At 40.2% G+C, this 20,191-nt stretch overlaps 1 protein-coding gene across 3 annotated transcripts in view; it reads left to right on the top strand.

Moving 5' to 3' along the window:
* The first annotated feature begins 1,146 nt into the window (after positions 1 to 1,146).
* The window catches only part of SPTLC3 (serine palmitoyltransferase long chain base subunit 3), an 86,564-nt gene continuing 67,519 nt past the window's right edge, over positions 1,147 to 20,191 (top strand). For 2 of the 3 annotated variants that reach the window (XM_035552916.2, XM_035552917.2), the window contains exon 1: positions 1,241 to 1,582. In XM_035552916.2, the coding sequence (XP_035408809.1) occupies positions 1,466 to 1,582 (117 nt within the window). In that variant the 5' untranslated portion in view covers positions 1,241 to 1,465. Of the gene's footprint in view, positions 1,583 to 20,191 lie in introns of all 3 variants that reach the window. The other variant, XM_035552915.2, reaches the window with a different exon arrangement.

The raw sequence follows: 20,191 nt of genomic DNA, 5'->3' as shown, positions 1-20,191 counted from the left end.
TTAAATACAGTTCATTTCAGGTCTCCCTTGTGTTTGTAAACTTTTGGTCCCTACCTATTGAAGGCATCCCAATTTGCAAATCACTTCAAAAGAGAAAATACATTTTAGCAATTCAGTAGGTGGCTAAGAAGTTTTCAAAATCAATGTAATGTGTTTTTCTTATGTATTTTCACAGTGGCTCATTTAACATTTAATCTCCTTCATTCCATATATTCCAGTTGTAGGCTGCATTTTCTGTATATTGCTTACTTTTTATTGGCAAGATGAAATCATTATTTTTTCTAATTAAAATACTCAAAGACTTTTACTTTCCCAGCCTTTAATCCTTACTGCTTTCCAAAATGGATATTATAATACAGCTTTCCTTTAATCTGTCTCCACGCTAATTTTAATTATTTTGGGAAGAAGAAATTCCATCACGTGGCCAAGAACGTATATACTATTATGTTTTTCTACTAAAATCTAAAACACAAGTGTTCTGTCCAGCAAAGAAGGTATATATGCAAGTATTTCCATAATCTATGAACTCTACTCTTAAAAGCAAACATATATATTCTGCTTAGTAGTTTAACATTTGATTAAAGCCTAGCTGGTTTATAGCCCAATTAATCAACTTTATAAAAGCCCATTTCTCATTGATTGGAATACCATGCAATTTAACCCATTACTAGCCAAGGTGAGTTTTAAAGGGACAGTTCACTCTGGTAAGCACCTGTGTGCATGTGTCAGTAGGATGGGGCCAAATATATACTTTCTGGTTATAGGTAAATATTTCATTCATTTTAATACTAGAATGCTTTCCATTTCCTTGGGGGGGGGGGGGGGGGGGGAGGTTAATGTTGCATCTATCACTGCCTATATAAAAAGATTTAAAAAAATGAAAAAGAAAATGTTCTGTTATACTCAGCAAAATCCTTTCTTCAGCCAGTATACTCTTCATAAAATGAAGCATGTAATTTAAAAGATTACTTTATTTAAGTTTTCAAAACATTTTATTATTCTACTCTAAATGGAGTAACATAGCTCCACATGGAATGTAACTGAGAGAAAAAAAAATGTAATGCTCCTCCCTGGGAGGTATTTAAGAGGTAATATATCTTTAAATGTCTCCGCCTCTGAATCCACCCACTTCTTGATAGCTGCAGCAGTCTTGTTGACTCATAAAAGCTGTGTTCATACAATAGCCAGCAATGAGCAGTATTTTTCAGAGATTTTAAGAGCACACCTCCTGCTATGTATTTCGCATTCTAGTTTGCTGGGGCTGAAGGTGTATGAAAGAAACAGTTTTAAGTTTCTTAGATATTGCAAAAGATAGTTCCTCCTCTCATCCTGGAAAATCCTGACAGACCAGTTGGATACCTTTCAGGCCTTAACTAAGAAGTTTATCTGCTCATCCCACTGTCTTTTTTACTGTAGAAAGACCTGAGACACCCTTAAGAACTGAGAATCTGACTAATTTAAACAGATGGCTAATCCCAGTGCTGTCTGCAATGGACATCTACATCATCATCATCATCAGAAACAGAATAACCTCTTAAAAAGTGGAGTCTGTAAGAAAAATGGAATTACCAAAGGAATGAAGGTAAGGTTTAATTGTTTACCACAATTGTCTCAGTATTGAAAACAAATAGTTGAAACATTGCTTATTAAGCTAGTTTTGTGAAGGTCTTGGTCTTCGTTGAACAGGTGGTATGGCATTGGTTTGTGTGTTAAGTTTTATAATCTCAGAATGTGCTGCTGCATTGTTTTCTGTCATCCTAAACTGCAATAAGAGTTGTGGATGCTCACGAACATACTGTTTGTGGACTAACTAGGCTCTAGTTCACATCAAGCACAGCAAACGCATGCACCCTGAAAGACAGTAGTTTCCTTTTAAAGCTTAACCAATGGTGGAGTTGACTCTGCAATGTATGAATCACTGGTGGAAAGCTGTTTTATCAACCTAAAGTGTGTGTGGGGTGATTTTCAATGTATGATTTATTGCTGTACAAATATAACAACAACAAAAAAATGTAGGCAGGAGAAGCCGTCTTTTCCTGATGTTTACATTACTGCAAGGTTGGCTTGATATACCTACTTTACTGATGCCTGCTTTCCAGCCTTGAACAGCTTAAAATCCACATCAGTTTACTTACCATTTTCTTGAGCTGTTCTCTGTCAAACCAACACTTCTCATTTATGTGAACATTTTTTAAAGTAGTTGGAGTGCAGCATGCCAAAGAACAAACCACAAAACCAAAGGTGTTCTTTTGCCAGAAGAGATGAAGTCTTAAATGTTGTCTGTCTGCAATACCTGTTCTGCTTGGGAACGTACTGTCTGTCTTAAAGTGTCCTAATTCTGGATCTTAGTGTGGCCATTAGTAGAACCTCTTGTAGTGACTAGGAGAAGGCTGGCTTTACAGCACGGTGCAATGGTGAGAGGGGGATGGAGAAGTTGCTTCAGGAGCCTGTGCTCCCATCAGACTGTGTCTCTTTGGAGCCTGTTGAAAGCTTTAGACAAGTGTGGCAAGGGCTCCACTGCTTTACAAGTAAACTGCTATCTTAAATCTTTTTTAAATGGAGCTGTCATGCACCTAGCACTCTAATGAAGGCACGCCCAGTGTCAAGCTTAATGATTGTCTGGCTTTAGGTGTCTCCCTTGGTATGGGTGTTTCCTGATCGCTGGCTTGTGTAGGATGAGGAGAGCACAAAAGCTTGTGCAATGATCGAAAAGGCCTTTCTTGGGATTTGCTTCCAGAAACCTAATTTAGCATCCTTTAATATATTACATATATTTCCTCATCATTTTATATATTAACTGTTTGCCACTATGATATCTGGAATCTTTGCTTTCGGTTTGAATAGCAAATTTCACAGACTAAGCCTTGCCACTTGTTTGTTGCTAGCTTGCTACAAATGAGCAGTTTTTAAGCAGTAAGCTCCCAGGAGGATATTAATTAGAATTTCCTCCTAAATCGGAAAGATATGGCCAGAGAAGTGAAGTAGAATATTACTAAAGGTAAGCAAAAGGGTAGCAAAGGCTGGGCCGAAAGGGATGATAAAGAAATGAAGGAAGTGTTAGTAGAGATAGCTGCTGGATTAGTGAAGTGCTATGAGCACTATATGGTTGGAGGAGAAGGGGAGAGAAGCACTGAACCACTGGTAAATACTTTTTCTGGCTGAGGAAGAGTTGAGGAAGTGAAGCCTTAGAAAGTTCAGGAGGGTTATCAAAGGCAGATTTGGTAAATCCGGGTCTGGCACTGTGTTATGAATTACATGCCATTTCCCCTGTCTTCCTGCTTCAAATGCAGGTTGAGAAAGAAGGAAACAATAACAGACAAGAGCTCTGTATGAAACAGGAATCTCATTCCCGGTAGGAATCTCCCCATTCCTGTCTGGTCTGTTTCCCCACCCCAGCTGCCTCACCCTGTTCAGTACTTACGCTTTATCCTATTTTGCAGGAATAGATATTGTTCCTTTCTACCTGGTCTGTTTATATGGCTTACTGCTGTAGGTGTGCAACATCACCCAGCCTTGTACTCACAACACCTTGCTGAGGTGTGCTCCCCACTTTTACAGCTGGGATCTGAGGAGCAAGGAAAATGGCAGCTGGGTGCACAAGGAAGCTTGTGCAGGAACCAGACACAAGTTCATCATGATTCCAGTCATCCTCCTTTTCTCCTCTTTTCTCCTTTCTCCATATTGCCCTGATTTCCCTAATATTGTGCCATGTGCTCACACGCATGTATATATTTATGGTCTCTTCAGCAGATTGATTCATAATTAAGCACCTTACATAGGAGAGGAAATAGTGCTAGGATGTTCAGGATGTGGCTGATGATACTGCTTCTAGCACCTGAGACTTGTGGCAATTCTGAGATCTTGAGCTTTGTTACAGCTGTGTTACTTGCAAGGAGAAGATAAAGATGTTCTGGTTTGAGAGAGAAAGCTGATGTTGCTGACGCTGCAGTTAAGGGCACAGCATGGTGAAGGCTTCTAAGCCAGGAATATGTAGCAATATCTGCACACAATTGGCTGACTGGAACATCAGGCTTTGCAAAAATCAGCTCCATAAACCTCTTTTATAAGGAGCCCACAAGAAGCACTGCCTTTGAAAACACTGTCTCAGGAACAACGTATTTTGCATCTTTATGATGTAAGAACGTTTGCGTTTGTATGTGCGTGACAAGAGAGAGAGGAACAGTTCTAATAAAGCAAAGCCTCCTATTTTCTGAACTAAGGATTTTGTTTAACGGGTTGGGGAGGGTAATTCGGGATGATCAAATGCAGGGGAGCAGGAAGGGAGGCTCTCTTCACTTCTAGTAGTCTGTGGCATACCGAGGGCAGGAAAGGAGGTAGCTAAGTAATAAAGAAGCAGTGAAGCATCCTGCCAGAAGAGATGCTGTTGCTTCTGGCAAAGAGATATGCTACTTTGGTGGAGAGGGACTGTTCATTTGAATAGCTTCTGTGATTATTTGAAGTCTGACTCTCTTGGTTCTAGTTGATAGCATTCATTGGAAGCTGGGCCACAGTTAGGCCCTAGCTTTGGGAGGTGGATCATGGGCCATCTCTTCCATTTAATTACTGCTTGTAACATAGGCATATGCTTCATATTCTTCCAGAACTTGAAACCTGGACTGATCTTCATGTAAGGCACATTTCAATAGTTAACCTATTTTGTTATCTAACTGTAGTAGGCAGGAGAAGGTATTTTCCTAGCTGTGGTTTCTTTTGCTATGTATTGCCGTTGGCTGGGTGTCAGCTGTAGGGGACATTGTATTTTAAAACAATAGGTGTTTTTCCAATGGGAACAATATTCTTTCCTATGGTAAACATTCAACAATTTTATTTCTTTGACGGATCATTTCATTGGATGCCTTAGAAAGCCTCCAAGACAATATCAATCTATTCATGAATTCTTTTTTTTTCTTTTCTACACTATAATGGCAGTAGCTTGGAAGATACTTGCAGTGAACAGACTACAGCCTTTTCCAGGACTTCCAAATTCTTTTCTGAAAAAGAAAGGAACATGGAATGATACCAGACCCAGTAACCTCTGTCTCGCTTTTTTGATAGCCAGAAGACATGATGGCCTCTGGCATTTGGGGCCCTAAAATTCAGAAGCTGATTGTATTTGCCTTCTGTCTTCCAACATCTGGTCCTCCTCCTAACCTTTCTACTCTGCTATTGATTCAATACTCCAGCAGCCACCCTCCGTCCCTTCCATGCTTTTTCCTCCCCTGCTTTTCTTCCTCTCTTTTCTGCACTACAGCGTCACTCCCAAATGAAGATTTTAAAGAAAACATTGTTTTAAAAAAAAAAACAAAAGGTCATGAAAAGAATATGCCATGCAGCTGTTCTCACTGGATTCATTTTCTTGTATGTTGTAAATGCCTCCTCAAATTGCTTTGTGCTGTGTCTTCTCACATATATAGCGTTTACCTCATGTGCTTTTGCTGTAATTAGTGTAACTGGGGCATTCTGGATGCAAGCTCAATATAAATGTTAATGAGTCCTGTGGGGAAAAAAATAAGCTAATTCCTGCAATTAGGGTGATGTGATAAGGCTTATTAATAAGAGAAGAGAATGGAGGGAGGTCTTAAGGCTGATCAGACTACAGTTTTTCCAGGTTTGTAACCTCATCTGTGCAACTGTAATGATCATAACAACATTTTTTTTCCTCTAAAATATCTTTTGTTGTTGTTACTTTGTATAAAAACAAAGTGAAAACTGACATCGTTGGCCCCAGCCTGGTTCATCTCCAACACCTAAGCCTTTTGGACCTGTTCCATTATGTATGTTTTAGTGGAAAGTGGAATCCCCATATGAGTTTTATAGCTGTAGTGACAGCAGGAAAGTATTAAGAGTTGGTTTCCAGTCTGCATTCCTACCAATTACTTTACCTGTTGCTTCAGCTGCACCATAGACATGATCTCCTCATCCTCAGTTCCTGCCTTCTTCTCTCCTCAGTTTCGGGCCCCAGAAATTTGCTGCTTTGTACCAGCACTCTCAGCTATTAATCACAGGTCTCAGATCCACACCCTTGTTTCTGTCATTTGCCATGCTATGTGATGAGCTCAATGCATTGGAAGCAGGAAATGTCGAAGGCTACCTTCAGCAAACTGAGATGTGACTAGAGTGTGGGCACATGTAACAGTCAAGGACTCTTGTAGCAATGCTTAAAGTATGTTGCATGAGATTTTACATAGAAGACTGGAGATTGTTTGCATAGTACAAGTAAGTTTCCAGTAAGACTGTAGTCACTCTCCTGTTAATGGCTGGAAATCTCTAAATTCAAGTAATTAATTTTTGGTGGTGATTGGGAATAGCAAGCATGGATTTACCAAAGGTAAATGATGTTTGACTGTCTTCTATGATGAAGTGACTAGCCAAAACAGCATGTAAAGATTTGCTTTGGATTGACAGGCCTAGCAAACAGAAAAGCAGATGATGATTCAGTGGGACAAAGGAACTCAAGAAAGATGTCGGGTGTTTCAGGACAACCTCCTAGCACAAGAACAGTTCATCCCTGTACTCGTGAAAACAAGTAAAACATCAGGAGACTGGCTTAGTTAACCAGGTAACTCATGATTGACCTCCAGTGCAGCCAGGCAGTATAATAAGACGTGGAAGCAGGAACGGGCTACAAAAAAAGTATGTAGGGGTGGTGTTAAGAAAGCCAAAGCCCACCTAGAGTTGACACTTACAAAGGATATCAAGGGGAGCAAGAAGAGCTTTTACTGCTACATTACTAGTAAATGAATTTACATGGAAAATAAGGCTAGTTTCTGAATGGGGTGGGTGACTTAGTGATGGCAGACACAGGTAAAGCTGAGGTACTTCATGCTGGTTTTGCCTCAGTTTTCACTAATAAATTGTCCTTTGTTGCCTCAAACCGCCAGATTGGAGGAGGAGAGGAACTACCAGTAGTGGAAAAAGTTTGAGTCATGGATCTCTTCAGAAATCTCAAACCATATAAGTGCACAGGACCAGAAGGGGTGCATCCAAGTATGCTGGCTGATGTCATTGTGAGATCTCACCCTATCCGTGACCTTTCAAAGATGGTATCAAAGAAGATCCCTAATAACTTTAGACAGGCAAATGTTCCACCTGTCTTCAAGATGTAGATAACTTCTAGCAAAGATCATTTCTTAAAGCATAAAGGTGGTGGTGATGCGGAATAGGAAGCATGGATTTGCCAAAGGTAAATGATGTTTGACTGATTGTCTTCTATGATGAAGTGACTACATCTGCGAATGAGAGCAGAGTGATGGGTGTGATCTACCTTGTCTTTAGCAATGCAGTCCTTGTATGCTAGTTGAGACATTACGGTCTTGGTGGGTAGAGTAGTGTATGGGTTAATAACTGACTGGATCATTGGGCTCCAAGGGTAGTGGTTAGTGGTGCATGATTTGCCTGGAGGCTGGTTACAAGTGGAGTTCACAGGGGTCTGTCCTGGGATTTTTCCTGTTTAATAATTTTATCAACAAAATGGAGAAAGGAAACAGAATGCCTGCTCTCCAGCTTTGGAGACAACATCAGACAATATGCTCAAGAACAGGGCCGCCATTTAGAGAGATCTAGACAGGCTGGAGGAATGCATCAGCAGAAGCATCATGTAAGTCAACAAGCACAAATGCAAAGCTGCAATACGTTAGTACAGGCTGGGGACTGACTGACTGGGAGCAGTTTTGCCAAGAAAGAGTCTGTGAGTCTTGGCAGACAGCCCACTACATATGAGACAGCAGTGCAGCCTGGCAGGGAGGAAGACTGTCGGTATCCTGGGCTATATTAAAAGGAGCATAGCCAGTGTATCGATCCACTTTTACCTGGCGCTTTTTAGATGACAAGCTAGGATGCTGCATCCTGCTTTGGGTCCACCGATACACGAAGCTGGAGTGATTCCAGTGGAGAGCCATCAAGGACGGTCAGGGGGCTGGAGCACCTGCATGATGAGGAGAAGCTGTGGGACCTTGGTAAGTTAGGCTATTTACTGAGGTGCACAGGAGGAGAACAAGAGGCAGTGGTCATTAAAACAGGAGAGATTTCATATATGGAGAAAGGAAAAATTCAGGATGCAGATAGCAGCACTGAGGTTGCTCTGGAACTTGCAGCATGGAGGCTTTCCAGACCCAGCTGGGAAAAACCCTGATCACCCTGCCAGGAATTTGGTGTTGACCTGCCTTTGAACAGGAGGTTTGGACCACAGACCTGCTGACCCATCCAGTCCAAGTGGGTCTGTGATCCTGCAGCATTTCTCTGGTGACACTATAGTGATGGACAGGATGATGATGATGATAAAGAAGCCCAGTGGGGCTCCTGCAGTTAATTAATTACCTGGTAAGATAGTTATATATATTAGTTGTATGTGCCATTCAGGCTTCCAAATTCTGGAAAATCACTCTTCAGTGTCAAATGTCAGGGGCTGCCAGCATTAAAAAACAACAAGGAAATCTCATTTAGTTTCACTAGTCCTATGCACAAAGCTAGCGGAATTTGTCTCCATCTTTTAACATTTTTTGATCAAATGGAGGTTTATCAGAGGGTGAAGATGCAGCCAGCTTTGGTAATGATTTCAGAAGAACAGCCAAAGGCTCAACCCTCCTGCAGAATTTCAAGTCCTTCCTTCAAAGAATGAATACATTGAACTTGCTCAGTAAAAATATAGTGTGCAATTTTTAGTTGAAGTGAAACAAAATGTGGGTGTGTTTTGTTTGTTTGCTGGGCTTCCTCAATCCTTATTGCTTTAATCAAGCTTTAAAAAATAAATCTGAGGCAGACACTTGGTCTGCAACACGTCACGCAGAAGGGCTAAAATCTGGGAAATCACTTGCAACCATTACTGTGTATGCACCTAAACTGCAGGGCCTGTGAGTGCTTCCAAGCTCCTGAGTTCTGCTTTGACACTGGTGTGAACAGGAGACCAGAACTCCAAAAGGTGCCACAGCACGTGCTGATGCTTCTCTGAACAGTGACTATGTGCCCTGTTACTTTCATACTGCATAAAAAAAAAAAAAAAAAAAAAAAAATGTATTATTGGTATCTCCTAGACGGCTGTGATACACTCATTCCAAAAAGCACTGCTGTGCATTCTGTGCTTTTTTGCTGTATTCTCCTGGAACTCCTTTCTCACTAACTATGTATTAAACTCCCAGATCAGGATTATGTTTTCTCCTTGGGTAAAAGACCACGTTTTTTCACAGCAGCTTATTATTGCTCAGTAGAGGTAACTAGTAAAAAGAAAGCCATGAAGTGGCTAGACCCATTGCCTGCATACTGATGTCCCTCCAGCATAAGAATTAATTACCTTTGCGAGTTGTAAGTAGCAGTCCAGCTTTCAGAAACAAGCAAGGTAATACACATTTTCTACCCACTGTGTCAGTGAGGGATGTAGCTGGCTGCATTCCATTGCAGGAGCAAGTTCATGAATATAATGGGCAGAATGATAAGGTAATGGTTGCTTAGGGACTGTTCTAGGTTTCTGTAAAACCTGACTTTAGCCGGAATGATGGTTAACATCATGTTGTTTCTCAGAGCTTGCTGTTTGCAAGTGTGCAGTGGTGATTCAAATCCTGTTTTATGGTGTACTAGGCACTATAAAGAGCCCTTAATTTATCACGATACGTGGGTCTGTTTCTGCTGCCAACAGAATTATGAATTCTCTCAAGGATTATTATTTTTTAATTTCTTTTTGAAGAAAATTAACATTTGTTGTGGCTAAGACTGTGGCACCAAGCAGCAAAACAGGAAATTAAATTTCCTTACAATGACCATTGGCTCAGCCAGAGAATTCCTGCCATTCCTGGCAGCTAACTTTTCCACAGAAAACACTTTTTGAAAGCAACCAAGCCAGAAGTTTTGTGAGGCTATTGTCTGAGAGAGCTGTCGTTGTGGGATGGATGTTGAGTTGGGAAGAAAAACAGAGCGTAAGGAGCAGAGCAGGCAGGAATAAACAGTTTTCTGTGCCAGACCAAAGAGTACTGAGGGGGTTTCACACTTTGGGATACATTCATTCAGCCAAATAGCTAGAGCAGCAAGATGCCTTTGGTATGAAACTGTGAGGTGAGCAGCTGAATTCCCAGGGCAGAAACCATCTATGTACTTCCATGTTTTCAGCACCAAGGTAATTCCTAACCTGTTCTGGCCAGGTGACTTTCTCCCTCCCCTGCTCCTAGAAAGGGGTCCAACACCAGTTTGAGAGTGACCCGTGTCTGCCTTCAGTCTGAGGCAGAAGATGCTCCTGCTGCAACTGATCTGAGACTGCAAGCTTTTTGAATTCTTTGAATTCTGGAGATCATCCAGCGTAGATGTAACACAGCAAAGCTTTGTCTGTTCTAATCGTCTCAGTCTTTTTGGAAATCATTCAGCTGTATCCTTTCTTTTGCTCGTTCAGCCAAGCACAGCGTTTGGCATCAGCTATGTTAATTCCTCCTCTTCCATAAAAATCTATTTCCACCCTGCTCAGGCTACCAAGAATTGAGGATTTATTGACTGAGCAACAGGAATATGGAAAGGGATATCTGCGGTGAGAAGCCAAGACCTGCAGCCATTTCAGCTGACGTCACGCTGCACCCTGCTTCCTCCAGGAACTTCCATTTGAGTTGCTGCTTTCTTGTCGCTGCTGCTGATTCATGTGGTCTGAAGGGCTGCCATACAGCCCTCTCTGTGACTCATGTGTAGCTATCTGAGACTTCAGCCTGGCCGATCTTTGCAAGCTGTTGGCCTGCGCTTGGAATCACAGCGGCCGTTTGTACGCTCCTGAGTTTCTCGGGGTGCTCTGCGAGAGTGACTCAGTCTGTCTCCATCTTCAAGCTTCTGTCTCTTCCTTGTGCCTCCACAAAACTTACTGTTTTTCTTTTGAAGGGAATGTTCCTCCCTTTGATTGGCCCCTTTATGTTACCTTCAAGAAGTGCAAAGGCAGCTACAATCAGGATGTTGTACACACTGCTGTGGGGAAGATCTGTGAAGATCACCCAAACCACTGCCTAGAGAGGGCAGAACACAGGTGTTTCCACCTAGTCCTCAGCAGTCGTGAGTCAGTGACTGTAGTGATTTGATACAGGAACCACGGAGGCCAGGGAATATAACTTGAGAAATAACGTAAAGACCGTCAGTGATTGTCAGCTCTTGCCTCATTGTCAGCTGCTCCCAGAAAGAATCCTTGTGATCTGATCAGACGTATGTCCTGCTCAGGCCACATGCTGATCAGCCTCACTGCTAGCGCTTCAGGTGCTTCACAGAAACCAACACCAAGCAATGAAACAGTTCACAGGCACAATTCAACATGAATGAGATTTTGTTGAAGACATTTCATGGTCCAAGAGAATGTTTGAAAAATAAGTGTGTTTTGTCAGTTCTTTAAGATTGTATTCACTTAAATTCAACTATTTGAGCTTTTGAACTTCTGTCAATCTCTTTACACCAGGCATGCTCAAAAGGATCATTTTATTTCACCCAAAACTTTTTGACTGCATGTCTGTTGATGTCATATCTTCTTTATATAAGGCATTACTCTCCTGCGTTGTCACTGTACCATTTTTCCTTGCATCATTGTTTTATATAAACAGCTTTTTGGTTTGCATATGTGGGTGGTGAAATTGTATGGGAGGTTCTAGCAGGGAGTGTTAATACCCAAGGGGGAAGTCTTGTTGCTTTTTGTTGTTTTGTTTTAATCACAAAGGAAACAAAACAGTGATTTGATGCAATCGTCACCCCTCTTCCTCTCTTCTAATCATAGTTGTCTCTCACCTATGAGCTATCATCCTTGGCTGCTTTTCACTTGCTTTAGCTTATGTCAGAACCGATAGTGAGGTTTTTATGAGCCTTTAAGTATTGAATTGGTGCATCTGTAAGTGAATATGTCAGGAGCATTACAAAGTAGGTTCTGGTTGGTGTGTGTGTGTAACAGCCCAGTGTAATCTCAGGTTGAGAAATGTAAAATTACTTTATCAAATAATGTATGAAGAATGCCACATGGGTGGAATTGTTTGTTAGTCATTTTTGGCTTTAAATACATTTTGTAACAGCGTCTCTTTAAGTTGAACTCAGAACCTTTGAGTCTGGTATCAGATTCCTATTCATAAGCAAGCAGGAATAATTAAAGTTTCCAAAACAAAAACAAACATTTGCCACAATCTAAAACTTTTAAAGGAAAAAGTTAATGTTTTGTTCATTTGTTTCATTCTGTGACAATTATACTATTAATACATGCTAAGCCTAATTGTTATTAAAATCTACATTTGTTCTCAAGAGATAGAAAGCTGTCATCCAACTTAATTTTGAGACGTATACAAATTGAACTGGTATGTTGATATGCATAGTGTGAAGCATTGGATATCTTGTGTGTATTAGTAAGATTTGGCAAAATAATTATGAGCTAGTTTTCTGTCTTGAGACAGAATACATGCACTTTGGGAACTGAGCATCTTTAACTCAAGATGAAACTGAATTTTATTAAACCTTTTGTACTAGAGAAGTATAAGTTGCTGCATTCCTTGAAAAGGAATTAATTGGCCTTCTCATGTGTCGCATTCACTAGCTAAAGAATGAAAACTCTGCAAAAAGATAAGTCTTTAACCTGAAATATACCATACCAAGAAGGCCTGCAATGAGGCTGCCGTCTTTTTGTTTGTTTTGTGAGCGTGGATGGGTGAGCTGGCAAGCCCCAAAGTCTTGGCCTCTGGGCAGTGGTGCTCAGTGTGGAAACCTAGCAGCGGACTTGTTTTTTCAGCAAAAAGTGATGTCTACAAGATCCTTCTGTTTTCCTTTATTATGAAGTATTCCCAAGCATGCAGGTTCACCTGTCTGTTTCTAGCAAGCTTTTCTCTGTACTTCATTGGTGTCTTGGCTCTTCCTGAATTTCTCTTCTGATGAGAAATTTATTCTGTTTACTGACTTACTGTGTAAGGGAAGTCCTGTCATCACCTTTTTGATTTCAGAAGGAAATTACCATGGCTTTTTCATTAGAGATACATCTTTAGAGACTATGCAAGAGTGAAAGTCACCAGACTCTTTGCCAGTAATGAACAAGACCACATAACCAAGAATGACAGATCAAAAATGGAACTCTGTCAACTTACATTCCCCACACACACACTCCCAACCCAAAGTATTGATTAACCAATATATTTGAAAATGTTGACATGGACTCCTCTGCTGTTAGGACAACACAATTAAATTAAGCAAAGGAAGGTAAAAACCACCTTTACTTACCTATAGGTGGAAAATATTCTAAAGCTGGCCTAGAAAAGGTACTATTAGTAGTTTTTTATATCTGATGTTCAGTATAACTGGAGACCTGTTGAGAACTTCTCATGCGCATGGGCTGAGAACTATGTTTTTATGAAGCCGAGGTGAAACATATATTTTTATTTAATTCTTTTATTATTATTAGCAGAAACTCTGGCTTTTTGGGCTGTTACAGTATGTACCTGATGAGAAACATAGTGCTGCAATCCTCTAATTATGTTGCAGAAATGTTAATGTTTACAGGAAACAATTTAATTCAACAACAGGCTATTCAGAGTCTTAAAACGTAGGCATGCTTATTTTTATTCCCTGCTGAGAGCTTTATAGGTGTCAAAAACGTGTGTTTGGGGATATTGTATGACAGGGGAAAAAACTACATAGTTTGTATAATGCTATTTATGAAACTGTGCTGAAAGTTAATAATCTTGGTTCATTTTTGACCTGGTTTTCTGTAGAAACAGGGTGTATGTAGCAGTAGTAGCTGTCTGTCAACTCCTTAATAACTTGTGAACATGTTAGCCATTTTCAGCAGGTTTTGACAAAGCATTGCCATCCACTCTTTCCTTAAAGTGGGCAGCTGGGCACAGGAAAAAAAGCTCTGCATATTCCTTGTTTAAAGTGGAGCTGCTGTGTGAACTCATTTCTCCTGTACCATTTCTAGTAGAAAGGAGATTTGATCTATGTCCCAAATAAGAAGGAAGTTTCCATCGGTGTGTTTCTTAATTTGATAGCAAAATCAGTCTATGTGACACATGCACAGAAACCCAGAATTCATTATTCCCCAAGTTCACAGAGCTCTGTTTACTTCTGCTCTAGCTTATGTCTGTGTGGCATGTATCTTATTGCATTTCGGTGGATTTTTTTTTGGACTGTAAACTTTCTGAGATAAGGACTCTGTTTTCTGTGCTCTTCTTGTAAAATACTTGGTACACATAGGAGTGGTATCTATTAAGTGCCATTTCGTTCAGAGGGGATTTTCATCAGCCTTTCCACGTTTTGCAAATGTCAGTAGCCTATCATCAATACTGTGTAAAGCAGTTGAGCTATCGCCTTCTCTAGTTGCTGCAGTTAAGCCAGGATAGAAAAGTGGACTTTGGTCTCATTTCTCACAGGACATTTCTCCTCTACCAGTCTATCTACAGGTGGAACTTCAGTTTAAATTAAATGTACTAAATCACAATTACTGATTTGCAGTAATTCAATTCTCATTCAGTCATGCATCAGTTCTTCATCTTTAGAGGAGACTGGGTCCAAAGGTAAGCATATTCAAAGTCATTGTTGTCATCTAACTGGTGCTTACCCAATCACAAAGGGCGCATGATTTCAGTTTATCCCCTGCTGATCACGTATTGCGCCTACTCAGCAATGGCATTCTAGTGGAGATGTATTTTGAGACATCAGCATAAAGACAGAAATGTAATGGATACAAAACTCTCACTCTGTGACAGGTAGTTTTTGTAAGATTGGGCAGAAGTTTGGTAGTTAGGCATTTTGGAGAGCTTCGACTACTTCCCTGAGATTTAGGGGATCATAATTAGAAGATTTTTCAGAGCTACTCATACAATAACTTAATAGTGTGGAAAGCCTGTCAGAGAACTTTTAACCAGATGCAAGAAAGGCTTCTCCTTAGAAACATAGTCTGGAAGACTGTCAGAATAGGGTTTAAGCATTCCTTAGTTTGCTTGTTGTTTTGGGTGATGATTTGTTGGGGAGGGTAAGCAAAATATCTCAGCACTCTGACACTTCTCAGTATGTAACCACCATGGCTGACTGACAGTAATTTGTCTGCAGACTTTGCTGTTTGCCACTTACTCCTATCCTCCCTCCCTCCAGCTTTTCCATCTTCCTGACTTATGGCTAACATTTCCAGGCTACATTTAGTCACTGTTGCATTTGTGGCTGTGCTACGTGTCCATTTTCGCCATTTGAATGAAAAAAAAATATGTATATTAATTTTTCCTCAAGACTCAGGGTTTGCAATGCAATGTTTCCACAAAGGTATGGCAGATGGGCATGTATCATGTTTTGGCAAATGTATTTGCCAACCATACTTTCTTGGAATAGGAAACATTTACCTATCAGATGATGATGATAGCCAGCGTTACAACTCTGATGATAAATCTTCTGGCACAATTTCCTGAAACTTGTAGTAGAAGCAAATAAGCCAGTAATACTTTCTATGCCATTGGACAAGGCTTTTTTCTTACCTTGATAGAACTGCTAGCTTCTTGTTTCTCTGTTAGCCCCATTCTGCCATGGTTAAAACAAGCAATCACACCCATGTTTTGTCCATTTACACATTCTGGCAGATCATTGCAAATTAGAACAAGAATTTGTGATTTTTGGCCCATATCATTCAGCATGTAAGATGTAGCAGAGCTCATAAACAACATTATTTAAACAACTGAATGGGTAAGAACATTGCCAGGGCTTTGAAGTATTCTGTATTTTGAAAATATAGTTAAATCTCTCTCAAAAAAATAAAAATTCAAATGACATACATACACAAGACATTGGAAGAGAAGGATATCCCTAAAGCTGCCAGAAGTAGTTTTTACACGCTGGTCACTTCTGGAATAGGAAAATTCATTATTGAGCTGCATGACGTCTAATTTATCTAACATTAGTCAGTTCACATATTCAGATTACTGATCAGCTACATATAAAGCTGTGTATGTCATAAACCAGACAGGTTAGAATTTTAAATAAATTGGTTTAGGTCCCACTTTCACATCTGTTATGAGAAAAGTGTGCTTGGGAGAAAGACATACCTGCCTGGTACAACTTCTAAGTATTCAAGAAGCAATGTTACAGGCAAAGGAATCACACGAGGATAAAACATGAACTTCTGTAACTTCTCACTTTCAAGTCAAGTTCAGTAAAATCTGTATTAGACAATGCAAGGGACAGGTGACAAGTGGCCAGACAGGGTGGAAATTGGGGGGTGAGATAAAGCACTGGTTGAACTGGAGAGTCCGGCTTGTTCGGTTGTCCTGAGGAGTGAGCTGTGTTCAGCAGTGCGGTAGTGCTCGGATGGAGTGAGGTGGAGCTGCCTGAGGCAGCAAAATGCACTGTGAGAACTAGGTCAGGGGTGTGCCAAGCTCCTGGGATGCCAGTGTAGCCAGAGGCTAGAGAGGGAAAGCCAAGAGGAGGTGAAAGGTGGATGGGTTGAGCCTGTGGCAGGTGATCTCAGCCAGGATGAAGGCAATGAACCGAGGGGAAGGAATGGTGCAGTGACAGGAAGATGTAGGTCAGTGAGCAGCTGCAGTCTTAACAGGAGGAGGAGATCTTTTTTCTCCTTTTTGCAAATAGCAAAGAAGTAGCATTACTGAGTAGGATTCATGGGGATGGCTACCAAAACATAAATCATTTGACAGCCATCATATTACTAACGTGTAGTTCTCTGAAAGGAAATACTTCAGTGTTGACTGAATATTTTTATCAGAGCACCAGTTATAACAAAAGCAGTCATGCTTGCTGTGGCTGGCACAGCCAGCTTTTTACCATATTCCTATTAGGAGAGTTCTAGGATGACCTTTTTGTAACTGTTTGCAACACCTTTGTTCTGTTCTCTTTGTCTGGGTTAGTAAGCATACCACAATCCTCTTTTGTATAAATTCTTCAAGAATATACTTAAATTTTACAATTTTGTTTCCAAATCCAAAGTTGAGCCATAGTATTTCTGAGCAAATGTGTTCACCTCTGCAGGATGTTTCTTAAACGACCAAAAACAGATCTGAGCGCTGCACAGAGAGGGGATGATGGAGGGTACTGGGATGGATCTTAGGAGATGAGGATAGAGTTGCAGGTTTTTGTGTAGAAAAGCAAGCCTTCCATGTTCCTTGACTGAGGTGTGAAACGCTGGAGAAAGTCAGCAACACTTAGCTCTTGTTCACTACAGAGACTGAGGGACATGGATGGAATTTCAAAATAATTCAGTTCTGCTTTGCAAATTAAGTGGCCAGATTTTTGGAATGACTCCTACTGAAAATCTTTTGAAATTCTGTGGTCTGTGATCCTTTCTCCTGGCAGTGCCAGAACGTTCATGTCAAATGTTTTCCATTCTTTGCATGAATTTACCCTTTCCAAGTTTGTGTTCTATTCTAATGCAAATAATCTGCACCTGAGCCAGGGTACTTTAAATATTTGATACTTTCATTCAGTCAAGACAAATGTAATAATTTGAACCTGAAACATAACTATATTTTTATTTTCTGTACCTTCCTGTATATCTTCACTTACCACTGCAGTATTTCACAACTGTTTTCAGTTGTCTAGGCATGGTGTAGGACACAATCATACTACTCAGCTGACCTCATAAGCAATTTTGGCATATGGTGGACAGGTCTAGCCCAGCCTACCTTTAGGGCTATGTGTCTGTGGTAGAGTGACGATTTTGGAAACTCTTCCATTTTTCAGTGTTTTTTTTTTTCTTTCCATAAGAGCTTCTTGTCTATTAACTAACAAATAACAGAGCATATTGGATCTTACCCCAGGCTTTGGGTTATAGGGATTCTGTGAGAATGAAGCAGCAATGCATTTGGTAAAAGTAAACTACCTGAGGACAGAATTTATGTACATGCTTTGTTTTAGAGTATTTGAAATGAAGTCTTGTCATCTCTCTGCATGCTAGAATGGACATAACTTTGTTGGTACCATTCAGGATCCCTTAGGGAAGCCAATGCCTTTTACTGTACTTCCTATAAGCATGATTTCTATATCATTTCCACACAACAGACCCAATGGATGTGGCTATACTGAACATCTCCCTACATGCAAGTGGTAAAAAAGAAAAAAAGGAAAAAAAAAACTTTCTCATTTATTTCTCTTTTAGCTTGACTTTAACCTGGAAACCTTACTATACACAGGGAATTAGGCTGTAGCACTGGATAGGGATATAAACTACCATCTCTTTCTATGTGAACATGAGCAAGACTTGAGACAGGCCACTGCTCTTACTGAGCTAAGCCTGATTACAAAGCCACCACCTCTCACTGAAGCAAGGTACAACATCTAGCTTACATAAAGCCCTGTACCAGGAAGAGGTTGGAAGGCTTGCTGTGAGTTGGGAGCCCCCTGCATGTCACAGAGGCAACACCTTCAAGAACTGCAGAAATGGCCTGCTGCCTCAACTGACTTAATACAAGATAAGGAGCATGGCTTGGCAACAGAAGGCATTACATATGATCTCCTGCCAACAAGGAGTACTGCTGGTTAAAGCGAGGAATAGGAAACATCAGGTTCTCCCATAATTCAAGCAATAATATAAAAAGGTAACTCAGGCTACTTACATAGTTTAGCCTTTGCAGCTTGCAGTTCTGTTTTTCTGGAGGAAAGATTTGCCCTTTTTAGAAGTTTCTGTAGGGTTTTGTGCCCCTGCCCGTAACTGTTTCGTGAGTACTGAGCTGTGCCTTCTTTGGAGCTCACCAAAAGGTTAGTTCCCTAGGCATATTTCCCCACTGGTAGACCCTGGATTCTGCCTTATAAGTCCTTGCTGTTGGGCAGTTCTACCTGAGTTTTGTTCTAAAAGCTTCAACCTTCCTCCAACTGAGCAGAATGGGGAGGGAGGGAACACACAACATAAAGGTACTGCAAATGGTGTTTTATTACATATGTTATCTTTCAGCAACTGGTATGCTTTAAGAGATTAGCTTTGATTCATGGAAAAAAAAAAAAAAAAAGACAACCATACTATCTGGTATGAATTGTTCCCCAGAAGTGTGACTATATTCTTGAATTATGATGGTTATTCTATATGTCCCTCTTTTCATTCTTGATTTTGTATCTATTGATCTTTTACACAGACTGAAGTTACTCCATTAGTCCATAAGTGAGATGTCAGGCACATAAAAATTCTTAATTTAGCTTAGGACAATTAATTTCCTAAGTGAGAACGAGGCTGGGGTACAGAGCTTTTTTACCCCCATGGAACAGGAAGCAATATAAAAGGAGAAGCAGTTATCAGTATGTTAGTATTGTTTCAGAACTCACTATAAAGCATTGTCTGATACATCCAAATACTTAGAAGAGCATCTCCTTAGATTTTGTGAGGAGGTCATGTGTGAGGCCTCAGATAATTATTTTTTTCCCCCACTGTAACTGAGCTTTATTAATTCTGTCTCTTGGGACATGATATTGAGATCGTACTACTTTGCACATGTGGACATTAATCAAAAGTAAATTATATTTTTCTCTGTTAGATGGTAGGATGAAAGTTCACCCTGACACAGGAGGTACTGGATGAACTAAAGCCAGAACAAATGATACACTTCTCTCCCCTACAGCTGAAACACCTGCTTTTTTTGTCATTGTCTTATCTGCCTCGTTGCACGAATACATTTGTCGCAGCCACTACAGGAGGGTATGGCCTTAATCTTATATTCAGGTTTGCAATTTTTTTTTGCAGTACAAATTTTGCTTTTTCACTACAGTACAAATTTTGTTACAAATCTTGTAAATATGAAACATATATGGTCTTTTATAGGATTTATAACCAATTTATGCAAAATCTTGACATCTCTTTAAAAAGTGATTTACTTGATTTACATAACATAAGTGATTTACATAACGTAGTCAAGATGAAGGAGTTACTCAGTTTGTAGCTGATTTTTGTCTCCTCATGAGTTCCAGTGTTGGTGTTAATTTTAAGGGGACATTTTAGAAATCTAAGTTTTTAAACTAAGGGGAAAAAAGACACTGACTTTAGATACAGGATGCGGGAAGATGGTTTTGGAATGCTACATCAAAGCATAGTAGCTTTTGTTAAAGTCTTAGATTTCTGCAGATCATGTTCAGCTTCTATCATTTCCTAAATTGTGTTCAAGGAAAGATTTATTTATCTTCTGTGTGAAATTTTACTTTGACTGATGTTTTTACTTATTATGTACACCTTTAAGCAACATTTTTGTGTGTGTGTGAAGGTGTTCTTGACATAGAGGTAACAGGTTTTTTGTGCCCACAAAAT

This window comes from Cygnus atratus, chromosome 3 (assembly GCF_013377495.2).
Source record: "Cygnus atratus isolate AKBS03 ecotype Queensland, Australia chromosome 3, CAtr_DNAZoo_HiC_assembly, whole genome shotgun sequence".
Lineage (NCBI taxonomy): Eukaryota > Metazoa > Chordata > Aves > Anseriformes > Anatidae > Cygnus > Cygnus atratus.
The sequence above is the reverse complement of the archived record's forward strand: the minus strand, read 5'-3'. Positions and strand labels throughout refer to the sequence as shown.